At 70.0% G+C, this 21,007-nt stretch overlaps 2 protein-coding genes across 2 annotated transcripts; both read left to right on the top strand.

Annotated features, from left to right (window-relative positions):
* Window positions 1–614: 614 nt before the first annotated feature.
* On the top strand, window positions 615–4,083 carry LOC140599854 (uncharacterized). Its single transcript, XM_072765113.1, has 6 exons — window positions 615–729; window positions 1,398–1,492; window positions 1,713–1,778; window positions 2,333–2,432; window positions 2,664–2,816; window positions 3,111–4,083. Exons 1-6 carry the CDS (start codon window positions 630–632, stop codon window positions 4,025–4,027), a joined length of 1,431 nt encoding a protein of 476 aa, XP_072621214.1. The 5' UTR covers window positions 615–629; the 3' UTR covers window positions 4,028–4,083.
* A 12,482-nt stretch (window positions 4,084–16,565) lies between these two features.
* LOC140593753 (uncharacterized) lies at window positions 16,566–20,768 on the top strand. The gene is made up of 7 exons (XM_072718837.1): window positions 16,566–16,577; window positions 17,350–17,470; window positions 18,139–18,233; window positions 18,454–18,519; window positions 19,074–19,173; window positions 19,405–19,557; window positions 19,852–20,768. The coding sequence occupies exons 1-7, from the start codon at window positions 16,566–16,568 to the stop codon at window positions 20,766–20,768; spliced, it is 1,464 nt and encodes a 487-aa protein (XP_072574938.1).
* Window positions 20,769–21,007: the final 239 nt, after the last annotated feature.

Raw genomic sequence — 21,007 nt, 5'->3', positions numbered from 1 at the left:
AGGCAGGGCTTGCGTGCCCGAGGGCCGGGGCTGCCCGGGGCCCCCGCGTGCACCGCGGCCGTCCAAGAGCTCGGGTCTGGACCCTGACAGACGGCACTACCGACGAGAGCCCGGGCGGGGAAGGCTCCCACTCCCCCGAAGGGCACGAGGCCGAGGCGCCCAGGAGGCCGCCCCCTTCCACGGCGCATTCCAGAAGGGTCCCCGAGGACCCCAGCTCACACGCTCCCCGGCCCCGCGGGGTGTCCTGGCCCAGCTCCCCTCGTGGGACCTGCCAGGGGCCACAGTCAGGCCCCCCATCCCCGGCGACCTGCCCTCCGGGGGTCTCCAGACCTGGCGGGTCCCCTACAGCCTGGCACAGCTCACGGAGGCCCCTCCTGCTGGCCTGAGGACGGGGGCCCTGGCCCGGCGGCCGCAGGGCTCGGTAGCGGGGCCCGGGGTGCTGGCGCCCCAGCTGGTCCGGGTGGCCCTCACCTGCCCCCCCCCCCGCCCTCTGAGAGCCCCCTCCGGGAGCCCGGGCTGGGAGGGAGCCGGGGGAGCCTGACGCCCGCGGGAATGGCTCAGAGGGGGCCTTGGGGCGCACGCCCTCCGTGGGGCTCGGGCTCTTGCAGGAGGTGGGCTACTGCCAGGGCATGAGCGAGATCGCGGCCGTCCTCCTCATGTTCCTGCCGGAGGAGGACGCCTTCTGGGCGCTGGCCCAGCTGATGGTGGGCGACCGGCACTCCATGCACGGTAGGGGCCCGCCGGGGAGCTCAGGAGGGCCTCCCTGCAGGCTGCTGCACCGGGGGGCAGGCGGGGACCCCCCAGCTCGCCCCCCCACGGGCAAGGGCCCCGCCTCCCCGGTGGCCTCGGGGTCCCGGAGCCACGGCCACCCGCCCCACCGTCTGCAGGCCAGGCACGCACTCCCGTTGCTCCCCCAGCCTCCCGCCGGGCTGCCGGCTTGTCCCCCAGGCCCCCCTGCCAGCCCACGGCCACACGGGGCCCAGGGGGCAGCGTCTCCCCCTCCCGGGGGCCCCCAGCCTCACTCCCAAGCCCCACAGCAGAGGGCCGTGCACGCCCATCACCCTCCCCGTGGCCTGCACCCCTTGCCCCTCGGGGCTGGGGACCCGCCTGTCCCCGCGGTGGCCCCCGCAGGAGAGAGGGTGCTGGGTCAGCCGGGCCCGGTCCTCAGCCCCCAGCCCACGCCCCGCGGGGTCTCTGTGAGGACGAGGGTCCCCGGGCCCCGCGCCCCCGGCCTGGGAGGCAGGCCCTGCCCTCTGGGAAGAGCGGATCCAGCCAGGGCTCCGAGGGCGGTGGGCACACGGGGGTCAGGGCGTGGCGGGGAGGCCCCTGCCCCGACACCCCCCACCCCGCCTGGTGCAGGAGGAGGCCCTGACCGTGGGGGCCTGGGGCCTTCTCAGGCTTCTTCGTCCCGGGCTTCCCGAAGCTCCTCAGGTTCCAGAGACATCACGAGCGGGTCCTCCAAAGAGCTCTCCCGGACCTGAGGAAGCACATGGCGAGTGGGGGCGAGTGGGAGCTCCTGAGGCTCCGTCCCCGGAGCCCGGGGCAGGGGGTGGGGGGCACGGCCCTCCCTCCGAGCTGCCCAGAGTTGGGGTCACGTTCCTCCCCCTGGGGCCCGGGGGCGCCCTCGGGGCTGGGCTGGGCCGTGGGGAGCGCGTCCACCCGGCTCCAGGGGCCGCGGCGTGGGGCCTGAGCACCCCCTGCCCTCCCGCCAGGACGAGGAGCAGATGTCCACCGGCATCTACAGCCCCAAATGGTTTCTCCAGTGCTTCCTCGGCCGGGTGAGGCCCCCCCGGGACCCCCGCTCCCGGACCTGCCCCCTGCCCCCGGGGAGGGCCCAGCTCAGCCCCACCCTCCAGACGAGCCAGACCCGACCCCGGGGCCCTGAGGCTGAGGCTGAGGCTCGCAGCCCAGCCCGTCCTGGAGAAGCCCAGAGGGTCCCTGGACGAGGTCCCGGGGGGCGGCCCGTCTCTGCCTCAGCTCCCCCGGGGGAGGCCGGGTCAGCCCGGGGTGTGGACGGGCCCTCGGCCCATCGGGCGGCCAGCCTGGGGTCCTCTCGAGGCGTGGTGTCGTCAAGTGCGGGCAGAGTCTGTGCCCCCAGGGGTGCGGGAGGTGCCGGCCGGGGTCGGAACCCGGAGCGGCCGGGAGTCCCTGATCTCCCTGGGAGGAGGGCACGCACGGGGAGGCGGGGGGCGGGGGGCGGGGGGCGGGGGGGGGGGCGCTGCGGGGCCTCGTCGCAGGCAGCCGGGGGCCAGATGGCAGGCCTAGCCTAGCCCCAGCCGAGCCCCCCAGGGGCCCTGCTCAGGCCGCTCCTCCCACCCCGCCGTCCCCCTAGACCCCCTTCTCGCTCACCCTGAAGCTGTGGGATGCCTACATCCTCGATGGGGAGAGGGTGCTCACGGCCATGGCCTATACCATCCTCAAGGTGCACAGGAGTAAGTGAGCCCCCGGGGGCCCAGGTGTGCCGGGGGCGGGGGGCAGGGGCGGTGACCCTGGGCTCTGAGCAGCACCCAGACCTGGGGCGGGGGGACGGCGGGGCAGGCGGGTGCAGCGGGGCTCCCCGAGTGGAGCAGCGGGCAGGGGCCACCCCGGCCAGCGCACTGCCCGCGGCGCTCCTGGGCACAGCGGGACCCCAGCCGCTGGCCTGACTCTCGCCCACCGCCCAGAGCGCCTCCTGAAGCTGCCCCTGGAAGGGCTCCGGGAGTTCCTCCAGGACTCTCTGGCCCAGCCCTGGGCCCTGGAGGACGAGGCCGTGCTGAGACACCTTCGGGCCTCCATGACCCAGCTCCGCAGGATGCGGTGCGACCTGCCCCCGCCAGGTGGGCTCAGGGCCCCGGCCCCTCCCGACTCGGCCTGCTGGGGCCGCCCACAGGGGACAGAGCCCCCGGGGCCCCCGTCCTCATCTCTGGGGCTCTCCTCTTCTGCTCCAGCCTCGGGGACCCCAGGCCAGGGCTGGGCGGGCGGGTACCCACTGCAGGGCCCGGGCAGCAGTGTGGGGGGCTGAGCACAGGGTCAGGCCGGGGGGGCCACGCGGGAGCCGTGAGCACCCCCGGGGCCCCCAGCGGGGGACACACAGCCTGCTGGAGACGCTGACCCCGTCGGCCTCTTTCCAGCGGGACCTGAGGAGTTCCCCACGAGGCCCCTGGGCCTGGAGCCAGTGTCCCCGGCGCCCGGGCCTCTCCTCCCTTCTCCGGCCTCTGAGCCACCGCCCAGGGTGGAGGAGCCGGCCTCCCCGGGCCCAGCCGCCCGGCCTGAGCCGCCCGGACCCCCTCCCGGCCAGGCCATCGTCCAACTTGCCCCCCAGCCCCGGCGGTGGAACTCCCTCCCCACCCTCCCGGGGCAACAAGGCGGTGCAGGCAGGCGGCCCCGGGACACGGCGGGCTTCAAGACAGAAAACGGGGTCTCCTTCCATTCGGCACCTGCCTGGGCCACCCCAGAGGCCCCGCGACGGACCGGGCCCTGGAGCACCCCCGGGACTCCCATCACGCGGTCCCCCCAGCCCCCTAGGGATGACGCTGTCGGGCCCAGGACACCCTTCCTGCCCCGCGCCCACTGCAGCTCGTGCCCCTCGCTGGGCAGTGACGGGCACAGCCAGGGCAGAGCCAGGGCGGCGCTGAGCCCGCTGCCCCGAGGCCCCGCACAGGCCCGGGACCCTCTGCCCCCCGCGTCCACGGGGCAGCTCGATGCTCGCGGGCCTCGGGGGCAGAGCGTGGCGGTGAGGGCGGGGGCCCGGAGGCTCCGGCCCGCCGTCACCGTGCCCTGCCTCGTCTCGCTGTGCCTCCCGGAGGGCGGCACCGCCCGCACGGGACACCAGCCCCTGACCCAGAGGGACCTGGGCTGGCCTGGCCCCCGGCTCTGCGGGGGCAGGGGCGACTCGAGCGCCTGCCCCAGGCCCAGCGCTAATGGGATCCAGCGCCCCGGGGCCCTGGCCAGGCCTGCGTTCTGGCCCCGGGCTGAGCGAGCCCTCTCACAGCAGGATGTGGCCTCCTGGGCCCTGGGCGTGCCCCACAGATCCAGGTCGCTGACCTAGGGCAGCCCTGGGGATCCCGGGACACCCCAGGGCAGGGCAGCGGGGGCAGGCCCGTGGGCCCCACCGGCACCCACACCCACACCCACACCCACACCCACACCCACACCCACACCAGGAGGCAGGCTCCTCCACGTGCTGGGGCTCCAGCAGTCAGTCACCCGGCCCCAGGGGGCCCGAGGCCGGGGTCCAGCTGCCCTGCGGGGACCCAGCGCAGGAGCCCATGGGCCGCAGGTCCACGTCAGCCCTGCCGCCCCCAGAACCGCCTCTCACCGCCCCGACCTCAGGACACGCGCCCCCACCCGGAGTCGAGTCCGCACAGGCTCCCAGGCGGGGGACTCCAGCACCCGCACCCCTGTGGGATTCCCGCTTTCCTCTAAGGACAGGAAGGTCTCCCAGGGGAAGGCGCGCACCCTCGGCTCTGAGCCCCTGTTTGCTGTTGCAAGTTCAATAAAGTGTTGTTGTGTGAGAGGGCACGGCCGGCTCGTTTCTGCGTCTCCCGGAGCTCTGTGCACGGGGTGCGGAGACACCCCCAGAGAGGAGGAGGGGGCGCCGCCCAGGCCCCGACCAGCCCCTGCGGGGGCGCCGCCAGGCACACACGGCTGACGTCCCCACGTGCCTTCCCGGGGCGGCCAGACGCCAGGGTCAGGACCCCGCAGACTCTACTGCGACTCAGCCTGCGCCCGCGGCCAGGACGGGCCTGGGACAGAGTGACAGCCGGGGAGCCTCAGGTCACCAGGGTCTGTGCTAAGCGCCCTGGGAGGTCTGTGCCCCCTCTGTCCAGGGGGCCTGGGCTGCCCGGGCTCCGGGGCGCTTCCTCCCCTCCCCGCCCCGGGCCTGTGCGCCTGGGGCACAGAGGGCCCGCGGGGCGGTCAGCGTGGCCCCGGGGCGGACGTCAGGACAGCAGGCCCTTGCAGCTCTCACACCTGGGCCACCCTCACCGGGCGGGCTCAGCGTGCACACCCGGTGCTGCTGGATCCCTCGCACCAGAGTGTGGAGGGCACCCTGCACGCCCTGGAGAGTAGGGGCTGGGTGAGCGTGGGGCTCGGCCTGGGGGCAGGCAGCGCAGGGGACCGAGGGACCCCGGCCCCGTCCCCACCCCGACTCCCACACACACACACACACAGGCAGCCCCAGGGCTCCCCCCACGGGCAGCCGGCTCCTCACGAGCTCCCCCCAGGGCGGCCCCGAGGTCTGGCTCCCCGCTGGAGAGGCATCGGGGAGAAGAGAAGCGGCCGGCGCTCGGCGGGGACCCGCTGCCACTCACGGGAATGTGGCCGAGCCGGACCTTCCAGCTCAGCTGACCCCCCGGCGGGACGGGACGGCACGGGACGGCACGAGGGGGCCCGGGTCGGCCGGGAGAACCCAGCTAGCCGCCCAGCGCCAGCACCGGAAATGATGGTGCTTCTTCAACCGTTTCGGCATCGGGACGACGCGGCCCGAGGATCAGATCGCGGCACGGCGACAGACAGGCACACACCCCAAACCCAACAAACGTCGGAATCCCCCGATTGTTGTCAGACAGCAGCCGGACGGTTACAGACGTGACGCTGGGGTCCCCGGTAGGACACACGGAGGATGCTCCAGACCACGGCTGCAGAGGCGCTGGAGGCCCGGGGATGCGCCTGCGGGTGCCCACGGGGAGCGCGGGGCGGCGGGAAGCACCCTACAGAGGGGGGCCCCTCCTGGGAAAGGACGCCGGGTCCCCGCGAAGGCTCCCGATGCTGACAGCTGTCCCCCTCTCCTTCAGCTTCTGGTTCCCCCCCCCCCCCATTTTGCTCTTCCTGATTCTCTGTCGGCCTCCGCCCTGCATCCGAGCCACTGACCACACGGGCTTCTTTAGGACGTCGGGTCCCAAAAGGAGGCCGAGCTCTGGCTCCCGGGATCGGGAAGGACCATCGCCGAGGCTTATGCTGATCCCCCCGAGCTCGTGCCTTCCCGGCTCTTCTGTCCTGCAGAACGAGGGGAGGCACGGGCCTTACGGGGAAGGAGGCCCACTCCCACTCGGGCGGGACCGTCCCTCGTGGGGGACGTCATCTGGGCCCGGGAGAGCGAGCGGGGCCATCAAGAACGGGTCGCAGGCTAGACATGGTCCGCTCTGAGGTTTGTCCTGAAGCGAGCACTCCCCTTCCACGTCACGCTGTCTTAGTTCATCCATTTATTATTTGTTAAAGGTTTTACGTTTATGTCCTCTCTACACCCAACACGGAGTTCCAGCTCACAGTCCTGACATCAAGGTCCCCCGACCAGGCCGGCCAGGCACCCCAGGGCCATGTTTCTCATCTCTTTGCTGGCTCGCCTATCTCTGCACCCAACTGGGACATCGAGTCCACGACGGGGGAGCTTTAGCTACCTCCGAACCCGCAAGAACCCGGAACGTTCTCGCTGTGTCCCCATCCTAGAACGACCTTCGCCGTCGAATAGCAACTCAAATAAATCGGCAGCCAGCCCAATGACTCCTGGTCAAGGAAACGGCCAACTTGTCACGTGTGTGGGCCCCGCTCCCTGGGCTCCCTGGGCTCCCGGGGAGGCTCCGCTTTCTTTAACATCGACCAAGGTCCCAATGACTCCACCGCACCTCGACGCGGGGGCTCAGTTTCTGCCCTGACACGACACAGGCAGCACGTGGGCTTCAGTTACTACCTGTCAATCAATCAAAGGGAGCCTGGCCGCTCTCGGGGTGGTTGGGGTGGTTGGTAAGAACACGCGACTCTTGTTCTTGGGGCGGAGAGTTCAAGCCCCATGTGGGTGTAGAGATGACAGAAAAATAAAATCTTAAAAAGAAAATCAGTCAGTCGGTCTGGGGGAGACACAGCCCCGGATCCCACAGGGGCAGGGAGCCAGCTGACGGGTCTACGCACACTATTAGAAGCAGCAGAGCACAAAGTCAGAACTTCCAGAAGTCTGCTAGAGGGGGGGGGACACGCCGGCCTCGACGGTGCTCGGGAGGCGAAGTGGGGGGCGGCCCCTGGAGCGACAGGGTGGGGTCAGGGTCCCCGGGGTCCCAAGGACGGTGGCGCCAACGGTTCCCAGGCCCAGGAGCGGGGACCCCGGCCGAGGGCCGCGGGACTAGGGCCAGCTGTCTGCCCTGTGTGGCCACAAAGTGCAAACCCCTGTGCGGTCACGGGGCCGCGTCCCTGGGCCGGGCCAGCAAAGGCCAGAAGTGGGAGGAGACCCTCCCGGGCGGGAGGAACACGGGTCTCCCCCAGGGCAGCCCCTAAAACTTGGAGGTTTGAAACTCAGTCACTTGTCCGAGATAAAAAGAAAAAAAAAACAAAACAAAACAAAACTCGGACACAGGCAGGGTGAACGCAGGGTTCTGACAGAAACGGTGGAGACAAGAGGGCTTGATGGCATATCAGAAACTATATGCCAATAGGACAACCTACCAGAAATGGACACCATGACACTATATATAGAAAACTACAAAAATGAACAAACAAAAAAATGTTAGAACTGGTAAATGAATTCAGTAAAGTCACAGGATACATAATTAATGCACAGAATTCTGTTGCATTCCTGTATCTCAGTAAGAAGGTAAGAAAAAGAGAAACTAAGACATTAATAAAAATAAATTTAAAATTAAACAAAAAATAATATTATACTTAAGAAAAAACCTAAGGAAACAGCTATAAAAACTTACTCTGAAGACGATGATGGAAAGAAATCGATGACACAAAGAAATGGAAAGAGACACTCCACACTCGTGGACTGAAAGGGTACGAAGTGTCTTCACAACCGAGAGCAGCCCAGACATTCCTATAAACCCTATCAAAATGCCCCCAGCATTTCTCACAGAGCTAAGATAAATGATCTTCAACTTTGCATGGAACCTCAAAAGACCCCAGACAGGCGAAGCAGCCTTGCAAAAGAAAAGCAAAGTAGGAAGCTTCACATCGCTAGATTTCCAGTTATGTCACAAAACTGTTGTGACGAAGACAGTACGGTCCTGGCACGACAACGGACACACAGACCAAGAGAACAGAGCAGACCTCCCAGAAATGAACCCACAACTATGTCGTCGTTTAATCCTTGATAAAGCTGGAAAGAATATCCAGTGGGGAAAAAAATCTACAAATGGTGTTGGAAAAACTGGATAGACACAAGCCAAAGAATGAAATTTCTAGTTTTTGATTTTACTTTTGTGTGTGGATAAATTCCTAGAAAATATATAACCTACCAAAACTGACACATAGAGAAGTAGAAAATTTGAATAGACCAATTCTCAGCGAAGCTGTTGAGTAATAGAAAAAAAATTCCCAAAACGCAGAAGTCCACGACCAGATGGCTTCATGAGTGAATTCTATGAAACATTTAAAGAAGTATTAAAGCCTAGAAAGAGTATTATGCTAAGCACAATATGCCAACCCTAACCCTAACCCTGACCCTGACCCTGACCCTGACCCTGACCCTAACCCTGACCCGGAAGCCTCCCCGCGGGTCCTGAGGAGGCCGGGCCCCTGTCGGCGTGGACGCGACCCCCACACGGCTGTTTCCCGTCTGTTGACTACGTGGGACTCCCAGCGCTGAGAGGGCACCTCCGTGGCTTGTTCCTGCTCTCGGGGGAGACGATTTCAGGTCGTCACCCTGGGGGATGACGTCGGCTGCGGGCCTTCCTTCGCGGCCTTTCCGCGGTTGACAGACCTTTCCTCAAAACCCCCTGTGCTTTTCATGCTTTGTTCTGTCAAATGCGTTTTCTGCGACTCTTGAGGGGATCGTCTCCTTTCTCTTTGTTTTTGTTGTTTTTTAAAGATTTTATTTATATATCCTTGAGAGACACCGAGAGACGAGAGAGAGAGAGAGAGAGAGAGAGAGAGAGAGAGAGAGGCAGAGACACGGGCAGAGGGAGAAGAAGGCTCCGTGCAGGGAGCCCGATGTGGGACTCGATCCCGGGACTCCAGGATCACGCCCTGGGCCGAAGGGAAGGCAGGCGCTGAAGCGCTGAGCCCCGCCGCCCCCCTCCGCCCCGGGGCCGCCCCATGTCCTTTCTCTGGTTAACGGGATGGATCGTGCTGAGTGATCGGAGGGGCCGCGGGGGGCAGGTGGGCAACGTGGATGAACAACAGGGAAAGCTACAAGCGTGTGGTTCTAAATAAAGAAATCCCGGAAATTTAGAAAGTACGGCCTGGCAATAGAGTCAGGACCGTGGGGACAACTCGGTACGGGGACAGACGGTGACGCCGCTTCTCGCGGGGAGAGCTGAGCGAGGCACAGAATTGTCAAGTCGCCAGCTGTAGCCCTGAAGCTACTGTCCCCTTGGGTGTCGACGGCACTTCTATAGATACCAAGGAAAAGGGGTTTCCGGTGGGAATCCCGGTGGGTCCGTGAAAGGCATTTACACGGTCGTGACGCACACGAAGGCGCCTCTGCAGAGGGGGTCGAGATGCTCACGTGTCTTCATGTTAATGTTTAGAAGATGTACTTGGGAGACGGTGCGGGGGGCAGGGGCGGAGGGACAGGGGGAACCTGGAGCGGACTCCTCACCCACCGGAGCCCGAGCCCCACCCGAGGCTCCACGCCACAACCTGGAGATCCTGGCTTGAGCCAAACTCAAGAGTCGACGTGGAACCGACGGACGGAACCACCCAGGAGCCCCTCAAATGCTCCTAACTGCAACCCCACGCTGTGAACCCTGGGGGGCGGGGGGGGGCATCTGTGACCCCCAGTCTGCCTTGAAGGGCGGGAGGCCTGCAGGGCCCGAGGATGGGAACTGAGGATGCGGGAGGCTGCCTGCATCGCCTTCCCGCCCGGCGTGGGGACAGGACCCTCCCCCGGGACCCTCGGCCACCAGGGTGAGGGCTGAGTGCTGATTGGACCCCGCCTGCCCACAGTGATGATGCGGGACCCCGCTCTGGGCGGAACTGTGGTGCCCCCGGGTTCCACCGCTGCCTGGTGCCCACTCTGCGTCCGCAGACCTTCGGAGGCACCGGTGCTCCGGATCTGGCTCGCAGCGACCCGACTCTCCTGCTCTCCCCAGTAGCCCAGTACTCGTCTCTCCTCAGTACCCCCACCCTCCCACTCTCCCCAGTACCCCGCTACTCCCACTCTCCCCAGTACCCCGCTACTCCCACTTTCCCCAGTACCCCCACCCTCCCACTCTCCCCAGTACCCCGGTACTCCCACTCTCCCCAGTACCCCCACCCTCCCACACTCCCCAGTACCCCAGTGCATAAAGAGGAGGCGCCCACACAGCGACAGGTCACAGGTGAGTGGCAGCTGATCCCTGCTCCCCGCGGGCCACAGTGGGGCCTGTGGGTCCGGGTGGGGGCACAGGCCTCCCGCGCTGGGGTCCACAACACCCCGACCCCCATGCGATGACCGTGAGCAGCTCCCACAGCCCTTCCACAGCCCCACGGGGTGAGAGCGGCCACCCTGCTGCCCCCGTCCAGGGAAGGAGGCTGCAGTCGGAACTCAGGCAGCTCCCCCGGGACCCCCGCTCCCCTGGAAGCCCTGTGCTGTGCAGGCACCCAAGCCATGACCTTTCCAGCCTGTCCTAGACGCATGGACCCCGACAGGGGTGACTGTCACCCCCCCATCCCGCCCTGTGCCCGCTGGGTCCCCCTGGCCCGTGAGCAGGCTTGCTCTTCAGGCTCCAACGAACGTGGAGTCCCTCGTGCTCCCCCAGGGCCCCCCTCAGGCTATTCACACATCGCTGCCCTCAGGGTGGGGAGTTCGGTCGCACTCTTGCTGGCATCAGGTTTTAATTTTGATGAAGTCCAGTCCGTCGCTTTCTCCCCTTGGTCGTGTGGTTGTGGAATCTCGGAGAAACCTTCGATTCCCGCCACCCCCCCCCAAGCCCGCAGGGACACTCGCTGGCCGGCCCACCCACCACCATCTCTGCGCCGGCCCCGGGCTGGGAGACGTCACCCCCGAGCATCAGGTGGGCAGTCCCCCGGAGACCCTGGGTCCCCCGCCCGTGTGCTCCTGATACCGGGGTGGGTGCGCTCTGTGACCCCAGCGTGACGGCGTGCCCTGGGACAGTGGCTGGGAAGGTGGACTGTCGGTGGGCGACGGACAGACAGGCAGCGAGGGCCCGTGTGTGATGCCTGTGCCCCTCGGGGCTACGGGGCTGTCTCCGGCTCCGGTCAGACAGAGGGGCGCCTGCCCACGGGGAGCACCCGGACGCATGTGTCCTCGGAAGGTTCTCACGCGCCGTCATCCTTGGATGTGTTTGGATTGCAGCACGATGCAGGAGGACCCGGAGACCCTGCTGGCCTTGCAAAGGGCCAATATCGTGGCCCAGTACCATCAGGTGAGGCCCAGAAGGGACCATAGACACTACACACCCACGACAGGGGGGACCGTACCTGCAAGAGCAGGTGAGGCTCAAGAGGGGATCAGAGCCAAGGATGAGCCAGGTCAGCCCAGGCAAGGACCACAGTCACCAGGAACAAGTGAGACCCTGGGGATGGTCCCGGTGTCAGTAGCAACTAAGGGTCCATCCTGGATCCTCGTCATTGGTAGCGGAGGAGCCCAGGCACCAGGTACAGGTGAGGCCCGGGTGGGGACCAGAGTCACCAGGTCCAGATGAAGACCACAGCTACCAGGTCCAGGTGAGCCCAGGTGGGGACCAGAGTCACCAGGTTCAGGTGAGGCCAAGGTGGGGACCACAGTCGCAGATCCACATGAGGCTCAGGTGGAGACCAGAGTCACCTGGGTGAAGCCCAGTTGGGGACTAGAGTCACCAGGCCTGGGTGAGGGCCAGGTAGGGATCAGAGTCACCAGGTCAAGTGAGGCCCAGGTGGGGACCACAGTCACCGGGTCCAGGTGAGGCCCAGGTGGGGATCGTCACTGATAGACAGAAGCAGGGGAGGCTGTCAGGCTGCGCCCACTCTGGCGCCCGGCCAATCTCAGAGGGTCGGCGCTCCCTCAGGATCCAGGGGAGGGAGGAGCCCTTCTGCTCCCTCCTGTCTCTGTCCCCACTCCCCTGCTCTGATCGGTCCCCACCACGGAGCCGCCCTCTGTTGCAGGCGCACCAAGCAGGGTCTCCGCAGGACCTGTCACTGTGCAAGGTCACCGACCACCAGGGCTTTCTGCAGTGAGTCCCCTGGACACCCCTCATCCATCCCAGGGCGGGTGGCCTTTGCAGGAACACCTCTCTGGAGGCTGACCCCCCCGCCCCCAGGTCGGGACCTGGTCCCCTGGAGCCCTCTGAGGGCCATGTCTGCGCTGGGTTGCAGCTGAGACACCCCAGAGGCCGACCCGGGACGTGGGCAAGAAGGGAGCTGGGCCCGGGAGAGGCCCCTGGACACTCAGAGGAGGGGCCCCCACGCCTGCTTTGGGCAGGCCCAGGTGTCAGCCTGCTGCATCCGGGGGTGGTGGTGGGGTGGGGTGTCCAGTCCCTTCAGCAGGGGATCCCGCCTGTGAGGGGCTCTGGGGCCGGGGCGTGCTGTCCGTAGGGGGACGGCCTGGTCTGGGCCGAGTCCGCAGGGGTGCTCTCGCCCACACCCGAAGGCTTTTGCGGGGCTGCAGGTGGATGCCGGGGACCAGGCCAGCGCAGGGAGGGGGGGGGCCGCAGAGGGAGGCCCCGACCAGGCAGGAGGAGGCAAGAGGAGGAGGGGGCTGCCCTGGGCGGGAACGAGGGAGGGGACAGCCCAGTGGCCTAGGTCGCAGGGGACGAGGCTGATGGGTCAACAGCCCCACGAGAACCTGACGGACGCTGGAGACCCCAGGTGGGGCCCCCTCGGCCCTGCTCACGGCCCAGTGTCTGCTGGGATGGCTCAGGGGTGGTCGTGCTCAGGGGCTCCGACAGGACGGGAGGTGAAATGGGCCAGGGTGGCAGAGGGGACAGCAGAGAGGGGAGCCCGGGGACAGCAGGGGGACGGCCAGGGGGCAGGGGGAGGCCGGCTGGACGCTGGGCAGTCAGGCCCTGGGGAGGCGGGGGGACCTCAGCGGGACGGTCACGGGGCACCCGGGCCACGCTGACAGCTCTCGGGCTGGTCCATCGAGGAGGGGGGCAGGTCACCCCCTGGGGGCGCCGAGGGGTCCCCGCCCAGCCCACCACCGGCAAACACCCTCCTCAGACCCCCCAGACGCCGCCCCCGCCCGCCCTCAGGCCGCTGGCAGCCCCTGCCCTCCCCGGAGGAGCCCTGCCCTCCCCAGGACGCTGGGTGCAGACGGGGGGTGTGTGTGTGTGTGTGTGTGTGTGTGTGTGTGTGTGTGTGTGTGTGGCTGTGGGGCCGGGGCCTCAGGGCTCTGCGTCTCCTGCCTTCCAGGGACAGGGAGCTGCCCGACCCCAGCCCCCGCGAGGCCAAGGTGAGAGCCCGTCCTGGGCCCCGGGCAGGACGTGGGGGGAAGCTGGGGCCAGCTGTCTGCACCGCGTCCCCCAGGACATCCCCGGGCGTCTCCCCAGTCCCCCGTCCCAGCGCTGCACGGGCCGCCGGGAACGCACCCCAGACCCGGAGCCGCGGTCCGCGGGGGGCCCTGTGCCTTCCTGGCTCCTCCGGGTCCCGCGGGGCACTGGACGCGGCCCGAGCGCCCACCTCCCGCGGCGGGAGCCTCACCTGCGGCCCCCGCCTGTCCTCTCCCAGAAACTCCGCCAGGAGACCCGGCGCGCGGACAAATGGATAAAAATGCTCAAGCGATGGGACCACTACCTCCCCAGCGAGAAGGTGGGGCGCTGGGTGCCCCCGAGGGCTCTCCGTCCTGACGGGGCTGGGGGGCCGCCCTCAGTGTCCTCCTGCCCCGTCCTCGGGGGAGCCCCCTGCCTGGGGAGAGTCTGCTGGGAGCCCGGGCCTCCCTCCCCAGGCCCCGGGACGGCGGTGGGGGAGCGTCAGGTCGGGGCCAGGGTCCCTGCTCCTCGCGGGGGACGGGGGGGGGGGGGGGCGCCAAGATCCAGGGAGACCCAGCCTCTCTGCAGACACCCTGGAGCCGACGCCGGAACCTTCTAGATGCCTCGTGTTCCCTGGGCTCCAAGGGGCCGCCCTGGGCCCCTCTCACCAGCACTGCCTTCCTCCCCGCAGCTGCGACGCCGGGTCTACAAGGGGGTCCCGCCCCAGGTGCGGGGACAGGTGTGGCTGCGATTGCTGAACGTCGACCAGGTTAAGGCCAGGAATGCCGGGAAATACCAGGTGGGACCCGACCCGTCCACTCCCCGTGGACCCTCCCCGTGGTCCCCTCCCTGCCCAGGGCTGACCCTCCGTGTCCCCTCCCCACCCGGGGCTGAACTCCCGTGTCCCCTCCCCACCCGGGCTGATCCTCCACGTCCTCTCCCTGTCCAGGGCTGACCCTCAGTCCCCTCCCCGCCCACGACAGCTGGGCACAGGCCCTCACGCAGGCCCCGCGGGCACGGTGGGCACTCCCGCCGTCCCCGGCCTCCCAGGGGAAGGGTGGAGGTTCCTGCAGGACACACTCCCGTGGTGGCCCCGGGCTCCCTGCCCAGGACGGCAGCTGCTGACAGGTCGGGGTCTGTGTCCCTGACGCCGGCTCCTCCTCCCGGGGTCTCCCCGCAGGCAATGAAGGAGGCGGCCCTGGTCTCCTCCCGGGACATCGTGCAGATCGACCTGGACGTCAACCGCACGTTCCGCAGTCACACCATGTTCTGGGACCGCTACGGGGTCGGGTGAGGCTGCTGGGCCAGCGGGGTTCGGGGGTCGGGGGCCCGGCCCGGGGGCTTCTGTGCTGGGGACACGGGGTCTCCGAGGCCGGGGGGAGCGACGGCAGCAAACAACACACTGCCACGTGGTAGGGTGCTGGGGATGACCCCCGTGCCCCCACCCCCAGGGTCTCGGGGATGGGGAGGCCCCAGGACGGGGCCTCCAGGGGTCACCGTCTGAGCTGAACCCCAAGGGGGTGAGGGGCGGCCCCGTGAAGAGCAGGGGGCCGGGGTGGGGGCGTGGGGGGCACGAAGGGGACCTGGGGGCCAGGGTGCATGGCCGCGGCTGGACCGGGACACGTGGACCCGACGAGGGTCGGACAGGTCAGGGTGACACCCACCCTCGGTGCTTTATGTACTTCTGAATTCTGGGCATTTTGTTTTAGACAACTGGCACTTGGTGAGCACACACGGCATGACGACACGCACCCCCCCCCCCAGACGCCGCCCCGGTCCAGGCAGGCCCTGCGCGGAGCACACGGGGCACCAGGGGCAGGGGCACGGGTCACAGCAAACCCCAGACTGGGGTCGGTCGCCTTTATCTGTAGACGTCTCCGTGTGCACCTTAGAGAAGGGGGTGCCCTGTGTCCACAGCCCCCCACCCCATCCCCTCAACCACCGCCCCCACGCCATCCCCCTGCATCACCCCCCACACCATCCCCCACAACCCCAGACCCCCCACCCCTACACTATCGGTCCCGCCCCCACCCCCACCCCACCCCCACGAGGACGCGGTGCAGCTGCCCCCTGTGGGACATGCTCAGCCTCCCCGGCCACCTTGGGGTTCTCTGGACGGCCTGCTCCCGTCAGAAGCCCGGTGTCCCGCAGAGTCCCCAGGGGCCGCGGGGAGGTGGGGGAAGGCAGGGAGCCCCCGACAGGGGGGTGCAGGTGGGTGGAGCAGAGGGTGCAGCTACCTGTGTGTGCAGCGGGCGGGGTGTGTGGGAGCCCGGGACCCCAGGGGTGACCTGCAGGGGCGCCAGGGGAGGGGCTGGGGAGACGCCAGGCATGGGTGGCTGGGCTTCCCGGGCGGGCCGCTCGGACCGTCTCCCCACGAGAACTCGGTGCTCCTCCCTGCAGGAAACCTGCTGCCCCCCGGGGCCCCCGCGGCCCTCAGAGCGCGGCCGGGTCAGGCTGACCTGTGACCCCCGGCCCGGGGGGAGCCGGCCTCCAGCAGCCCGGGCCTGGGGGCCGCGGAGCCGGGGTGCAGACTCAGGCCGCCGTGCGGGGGGCATCGGGCGGCTCCTGGCAGCGCTGAGGGGGCCGCACCCCGTACCCCCCCGTGCTCAGATAGTGACCCCAGGGGTTCGCAGCCTGTATCGGGGTCACACCTGCACGACGTTCCCTGCTCTCCTCACGGCGGCTCAGACCTGGAGCCCCGAGATGCTCTGGGATGGGCGGGCCCGGGGTGCCCCCCACAGAGTCCAGCCCAGGGACACCTGGGAAGGCCTGGGGGTGCGCTCAGGGCCACGGACGCCCCGGCTGCGTGGGCTCGGGGCAGGGGCCACGTGGGGCTGGTGGTGTTCCCGGGACACGGGGCCGGGCCAGGCCAGGGCAGCGGAGGAGAGGCGTCAGGGGCTGCGGGGACCAGGGCAGGGGGAGCGCTGGATCCCATGGGGGCGTGCGGGGGGGGGGCCGCTCCAGGGCTGGAGGGGGCGCTGGGGGAGCCCGGAGCTGCACACCCCACGGCGGGAGCCGCTCGGAGGCGTCGGACACCCCAGGGTGCACTGAACCCCCGGCACGCTGCACGTGTGAGGTCGCCGCCTGTCCCCGTGCGCAGTCCTGATCCCGGAGATCGGCCCCCGCGGAGGGGCCCCGCGGGCCGCGGGGCCTGCGGGGCGGGTGTCGGCACCTCGGCGGCCTCGCTGGGCGGGGGCTGACTGAGCAGAGCCCCCCACTGTCCCCCCTCCTAGGCAGCGAGCCCTGTTCTGTGTGCTGGCGGCCTACTCCATGTACGACACGGTGAGTGTCCCTGCCCCCGCCTCCTGCCCCGCGGGCGGCCTTGTCCTGAGTGCTGCTGACCAGCGGGACTCACAGTTAGGGCCCCAGCTCCACGGCCCCGAGATGCCGGGGAGGGTCTCTCTCCTCCGGGACGGGCAGGGGGCGGGGTGCAGACCTCCCAGGGGAGGCAGGGCTTGCGTGCCCGAGGGCCGGGGCTGCCCGGGGCCCCCGCGTGCACCGCGGCCGTCCAAGAGCTCGGGTCTGGACCCTGACAGACGGCACTACCGACGAGAGCCCGGGCGGGGAAGGCTCCCACTCCCCCGAAGGGCACGAGGCCGAGGCGCCCAGGAGGCCGCCCCCTTCCACGGCGCATTCCAGAAGGGTCCCCGAGGACCCCAGCTCACACGCTCCCCGGCCCCGCGGGGTGTCCTGGCCCAGCTCCCCTCGTGGGACCTGCCAGGGGCCACAGTCAGGCCCCCCATCCCCGGCGACCTGCCCTCCGGGGGTCTCCAGACCTGGCGGGTCCCCTACAGCCTGGCACAGCTCACGGAGGCCCCTCCTGCTGGCCTGAGGACGGGGGCCCTGGCCCGGCGGCCGCAGGGCTCGGTAGCGGGGCCCGGGGTGCTGGCGCCCCAGCTGGTCCGGGTGGCCCTCACCTGCCCCCCCCCCCGCCCTCTGAGAGCCCCCTCCGGGAGCCCGGGCTGGGAGGGAGCCGGGGGAGCCTGACGCCCGCGGGAATGGCTCAGAGGGGGCCTTGGGGCGCACGCCCTCCGTGGGGCTCGGGCTCTTGCAGGAGGTGGGCTACTGCCAGGGCATGAGCGAGATCGCGGCCGTCCTCCTCATGTTCCTGCCGGAGGAGGACGCCTTCTGGGCGCTGGCCCAGCTGATGGTGGGCGACCGGCACTCCATGCACGGTAGGGGCCCGCCGGGGAGCTCAGGAGGGCCTCCCTGCAGGCTGCTGCACCGGGGGGCAGGCGGGGACCCCCCAGCTCGCCCCCCCACGGGCAAGGGCCCCGCCTCCCCGGTGGCCTCGGGGTCCCGGAGCCACGGCCACCCGCCCCACCGTCTGCAGGCCAGGCACGCACTCCCGTTGCTCCCCCAGCCTCCCGCCGGGCTGCCGGCTTGTCCCCCAGGCCCCCCTGCCAGCCCACGGCCACACGGGGCCCAGGGGGCAGCGTCTCCCCCTCCCGGGGGCCCCCAGCCTCACTCCCAAGCCCCACAGCAGAGGGCCGTGCACGCCCATCACCCTCCCCGTGGCCTGCACCCCTTGCCCCTCGGGGCTGGGGACCCGCCTGTCCCCGCGGTGGCCCCCGCAGGAGAGAGGGTGCTGGGTCAGCCGGGCCCGGTCCTCAGCCCCCAGCCCACGCCCCGCGGGGTCTCTGTGAGGACGAGGGTCCCCGGGCCCCGCGCCCCCGGCCTGGGAGGCAGGCCCTGCCCTCTGGGAAGAGCGGATCCAGCCAGGGCTCCGAGGGCGGTGGGCACACGGGGGTCAGGGCGTGGCGGGGAGGCCCCTGCCCCGACACCCCCCACCCCGCCTGGTGCAGGAGGAGGCCCTGACCGTGGGGGCCTGGGGCCTTCTCAGGCTTCTTCGTCCCGGGCTTCCCGAAGCTCCTCAGGTTCCAGAGACATCACGAGCGGGTCCTCCAAAGAGCTCTCCCGGACCTGAGGAAGCACATGGCGAGTGGGGGCGAGTGGGAGCTCCTGAGGCTCCGTCCCCGGAGCCCGGGGCAGGGGGTGGGGGGCACGGCCCTCCCTCCGAGCTGCCCAGAGTTGGGGTCACGTTCCTCCCCCTGGGGCCCGGGGGCGCCCTCGGGGCTGGGCTGGGCCGTGGGGAGCGCGTCCACCCGGCTCCAGGGGCCGCGGCGTGGGGCCTGAGCACCCCCTGCCCTCCCGCCAGGACGAGGAGCAGATGTCCACCGGCATCTACAGCCCCAAATGGTTTCTCCAGTGCTTCCTCGGCCGGGTGAGGCCCCCCCGGGACCCCCGCTCCCGGACCTGCCCCCTGCCCCCGGGGAGGGCCCAGCTCAGCCCCACCCTCCAGACGAGCCAGACCCGACCCCGGGGCCCTGAGGCTGAGGCTGAGGCTCGCAGCCCAGCCCGTCCTGGAGAAGCCCAGAGGGTCCCTGGACGAGGTCCCGGGGGGCGGCCCGTCTCTGCCTCAGCTCCCCCGGGGGAGGCCGGGTCAGCCCGGGGTGTGGACGGGCCCTCGGCCCATCGGGCGGCCAGCCTGGGGTCCTCTCGAGGCGTGGTGTCGTCAAGTGCGGGCAGAGTCTGTGCCCCCAGGGGTGCGGGAGGTGCCGGCCGGGGTCGGAACCCGGAGCGGCCGGGAGTCCCTGATCTCCCTGGGAGGAGGGCACGCACGGGGAGGCGGGGGGCGGGGGGCGGGGGGCGGGGGGGGGGGCGCTGCGGGGCCTCGTCGCAGGCAGCCGGGGGCCAGATGGCAGGCCTAGCCTAGCCCCAGCCGAGCCCCCCAGGGGCCCTGCTCAGGCCGCTCCTCCCACCCCGCCGTCCCCCTAGACCCCCTTCTCGCTCACCCTGAAGCTGTGGGATGCCTACATCCTCGATGGGGAGAGGGTGCTCACGGCCATGGCCTATACCATCCTCAAGGTGCACAGGAGTAAGTGAGCCCCCGGGGGCCCAGGTGTGCCGGGGGCGGGGGGCAGGGGCGGTGACCCTGGGCTCTGAGCAGCACCCAGACCTGGGGCGGGGGGACGGCGGGGCAGGCGGGTGCAGCGGGGCTCCCCGAGTGGAGCAGCGGGCAGGGGCCACCCCGGCCAGCGCACTGCCCGCGGCGCTCCTGGGCACAGCGGGACCCCAGCCGCTGGCCTGACTCTCGCCCACCGCCCAGAGCGCCTCCTGAAGCTGCCCCTGGAAGGGCTCCGGGAGTTCCTCCAGGACTCTCTGGCCCAGCCCTGGGCCCTGGAGGACGAGGCCGTGCTGAGACACCTTCGGGCCTCCATGACCCAGCTCCGCAGGATGCGGTGCGACCTGCCCCCGCCAGGTGGGCTCAGGGCCCCGGCCCCTCCCGACTCGGCCTGCTGGGGCCGCCCACAGGGGACAGAGCCCCCGGGGCCCCCGTCCTCATCTCTGGGGCTCTCCTCTTCTGCTCCAGCCTCGGGGACCCCAGGCCAGGGCTGGGCGGGCGGGTACCCACTGCAGGGCCCGGGCAGCAGTGTGGGGGGCTGAGCACAGGGTCAGGCCGGGGGGGCCACGCGGGAGCCGTGAGCACCCCCGGGGCCCCCAGCGGGGGACACACAGCCTGCTGGAGACGCTGACCCCGTCGGCCTCTTTCCAGCGGGACCTGAGGAGTTCCCCACGAGGCCCCTGGGCCTGGAGCCAGTGTCCCCGGCGCCCGGGCCTCTCCTCCCTTCTCCGGCCTCTGAGCCACCGCCCAGGGTGGAGGAGCCGGCCTCCCCGGGCCCAGCCGCCCGGCCTGAGCCGCCCGGACCCCCTCCCGGCCAGGCCATCGTCCAACTTGCCCCCCAGCCCCGGCGGTGGAACTCCCTCCCCACCCTCCCGGGGCAACAAGGCGGTGCAGGCAGGCGGCCCCGGGACACGGCGGGCTTCAAGACAGAAAACGGGGTCTCCTTCCATTCGGCACCTGCCTGGGCCACCCCAGAGGCCCCGCGACGGACCGGGCCCTGGAGCACCCCCGGGACTCCCATCACGCGGTCCCCCCAGCCCCCTAGGGATGACGCTGTCGGGCCCAGGACACCCTTCCTGCCCCGCGCCCACTGCAGCTCGTGCCCCTCGCTGGGCAGTGACGGGCACAGCCAGGGCAGAGCCAGGGCGGCGCTGAGCCCGCTGCCCCGAGGCCCCGCACAGGCCCGGGACCCTCTGCCCCCCGCGTCCACGGGGCAGCTCGATGCTCGCGGGCCTCGGGGGCAGAGCGTGGCGGTGAGGGCGGGGGCCCGGAGGCTCCGGCCCGCCGTCACCGTGCCCTGCCTCGTCTCGCTGTGCCTCCCGGAGGGCGGCACCGCCCGCACGGGACACCAGCCCCTGACCCAGAGGGACCTGGGCTGGCCTGGCCCCCGGCTCTGCGGGGGCAGGGGCGACTCGAGCGCCTGCCCCAGGCCCAGCGCTAATGGGATCCAGCGCCCCGGGGCCCTGGCCAGGCCTGCGTTCTGGCCCCGGGCTGAGCGAGCCCTCTCACAGCAGGATGTGGCCTCCTGGGCCCTGGGCGTGCCCCACAGACCCAGGTCGCTGACCTAGGGCAGCCCTGGGGATCCCGGGACACCCCAGGGCAGGGCAGCGGGGGCAGGCCCGTGGGCCCCACCGGCACCCACACCCACACCCACACCCACACCCACACCCACACCCACACCAGGAGGCAGGCTCCTCCACGTGCTGGGGCTCCAGCAGTCAGTCACCCGGCCCCAGGGGGCCCGAGGCCGGGGTCCAGCTGCCCTGCGGGGACCCAGCGCAGGAGCCCATGGGCCGCAGGTCCACGT

The sequence above is a fragment of the Vulpes vulpes genome, chromosome 8 (assembly GCF_048418805.1).
Source record: "Vulpes vulpes isolate BD-2025 chromosome 8, VulVul3, whole genome shotgun sequence".
Classification (NCBI taxonomy): domain Eukaryota; kingdom Metazoa; phylum Chordata; class Mammalia; order Carnivora; family Canidae; genus Vulpes; species Vulpes vulpes.
The sequence above is the reverse complement of the archived record's forward strand: the minus strand, read 5'-3'. Positions and strand labels throughout refer to the sequence as shown.

Excerpts from the sequence above, each read along its gene's own strand:
- LOC140599854 (XM_072765113.1), top strand. The coding sequence starts at position 630 with ATGAGCGAGATCGCGGCCGTCCTCCTCATGTTCCTGCCGGAGGAGGAC. Across the intron at positions 1,493-1,712 it reads CGGACCTGAGGAAGCACATG|GACGAGGAGCAGATGTCCAC; the intron begins GCGAGTGGGGGC and ends CCCTCCCGCCAG. Across the intron at positions 2,433-2,663 it reads CATCCTCAAGGTGCACAGGA|AGCGCCTCCTGAAGCTGCCC; the intron begins GTAAGTGAGCCC and ends CCCACCGCCCAG.
- LOC140593753 (XM_072718837.1), top strand. Across the intron at positions 17,471-18,138 it reads CGACCGGCACTCCATGCACG|GCTTCTTCGTCCCGGGCTTC; the intron begins GTAGGGGCCCGC and ends GGGCCTTCTCAG. Across the intron at positions 18,520-19,073 it reads TCCAGTGCTTCCTCGGCCGG|ACCCCCTTCTCGCTCACCCT; the intron begins GTGAGGCCCCCC and ends CCGTCCCCCTAG.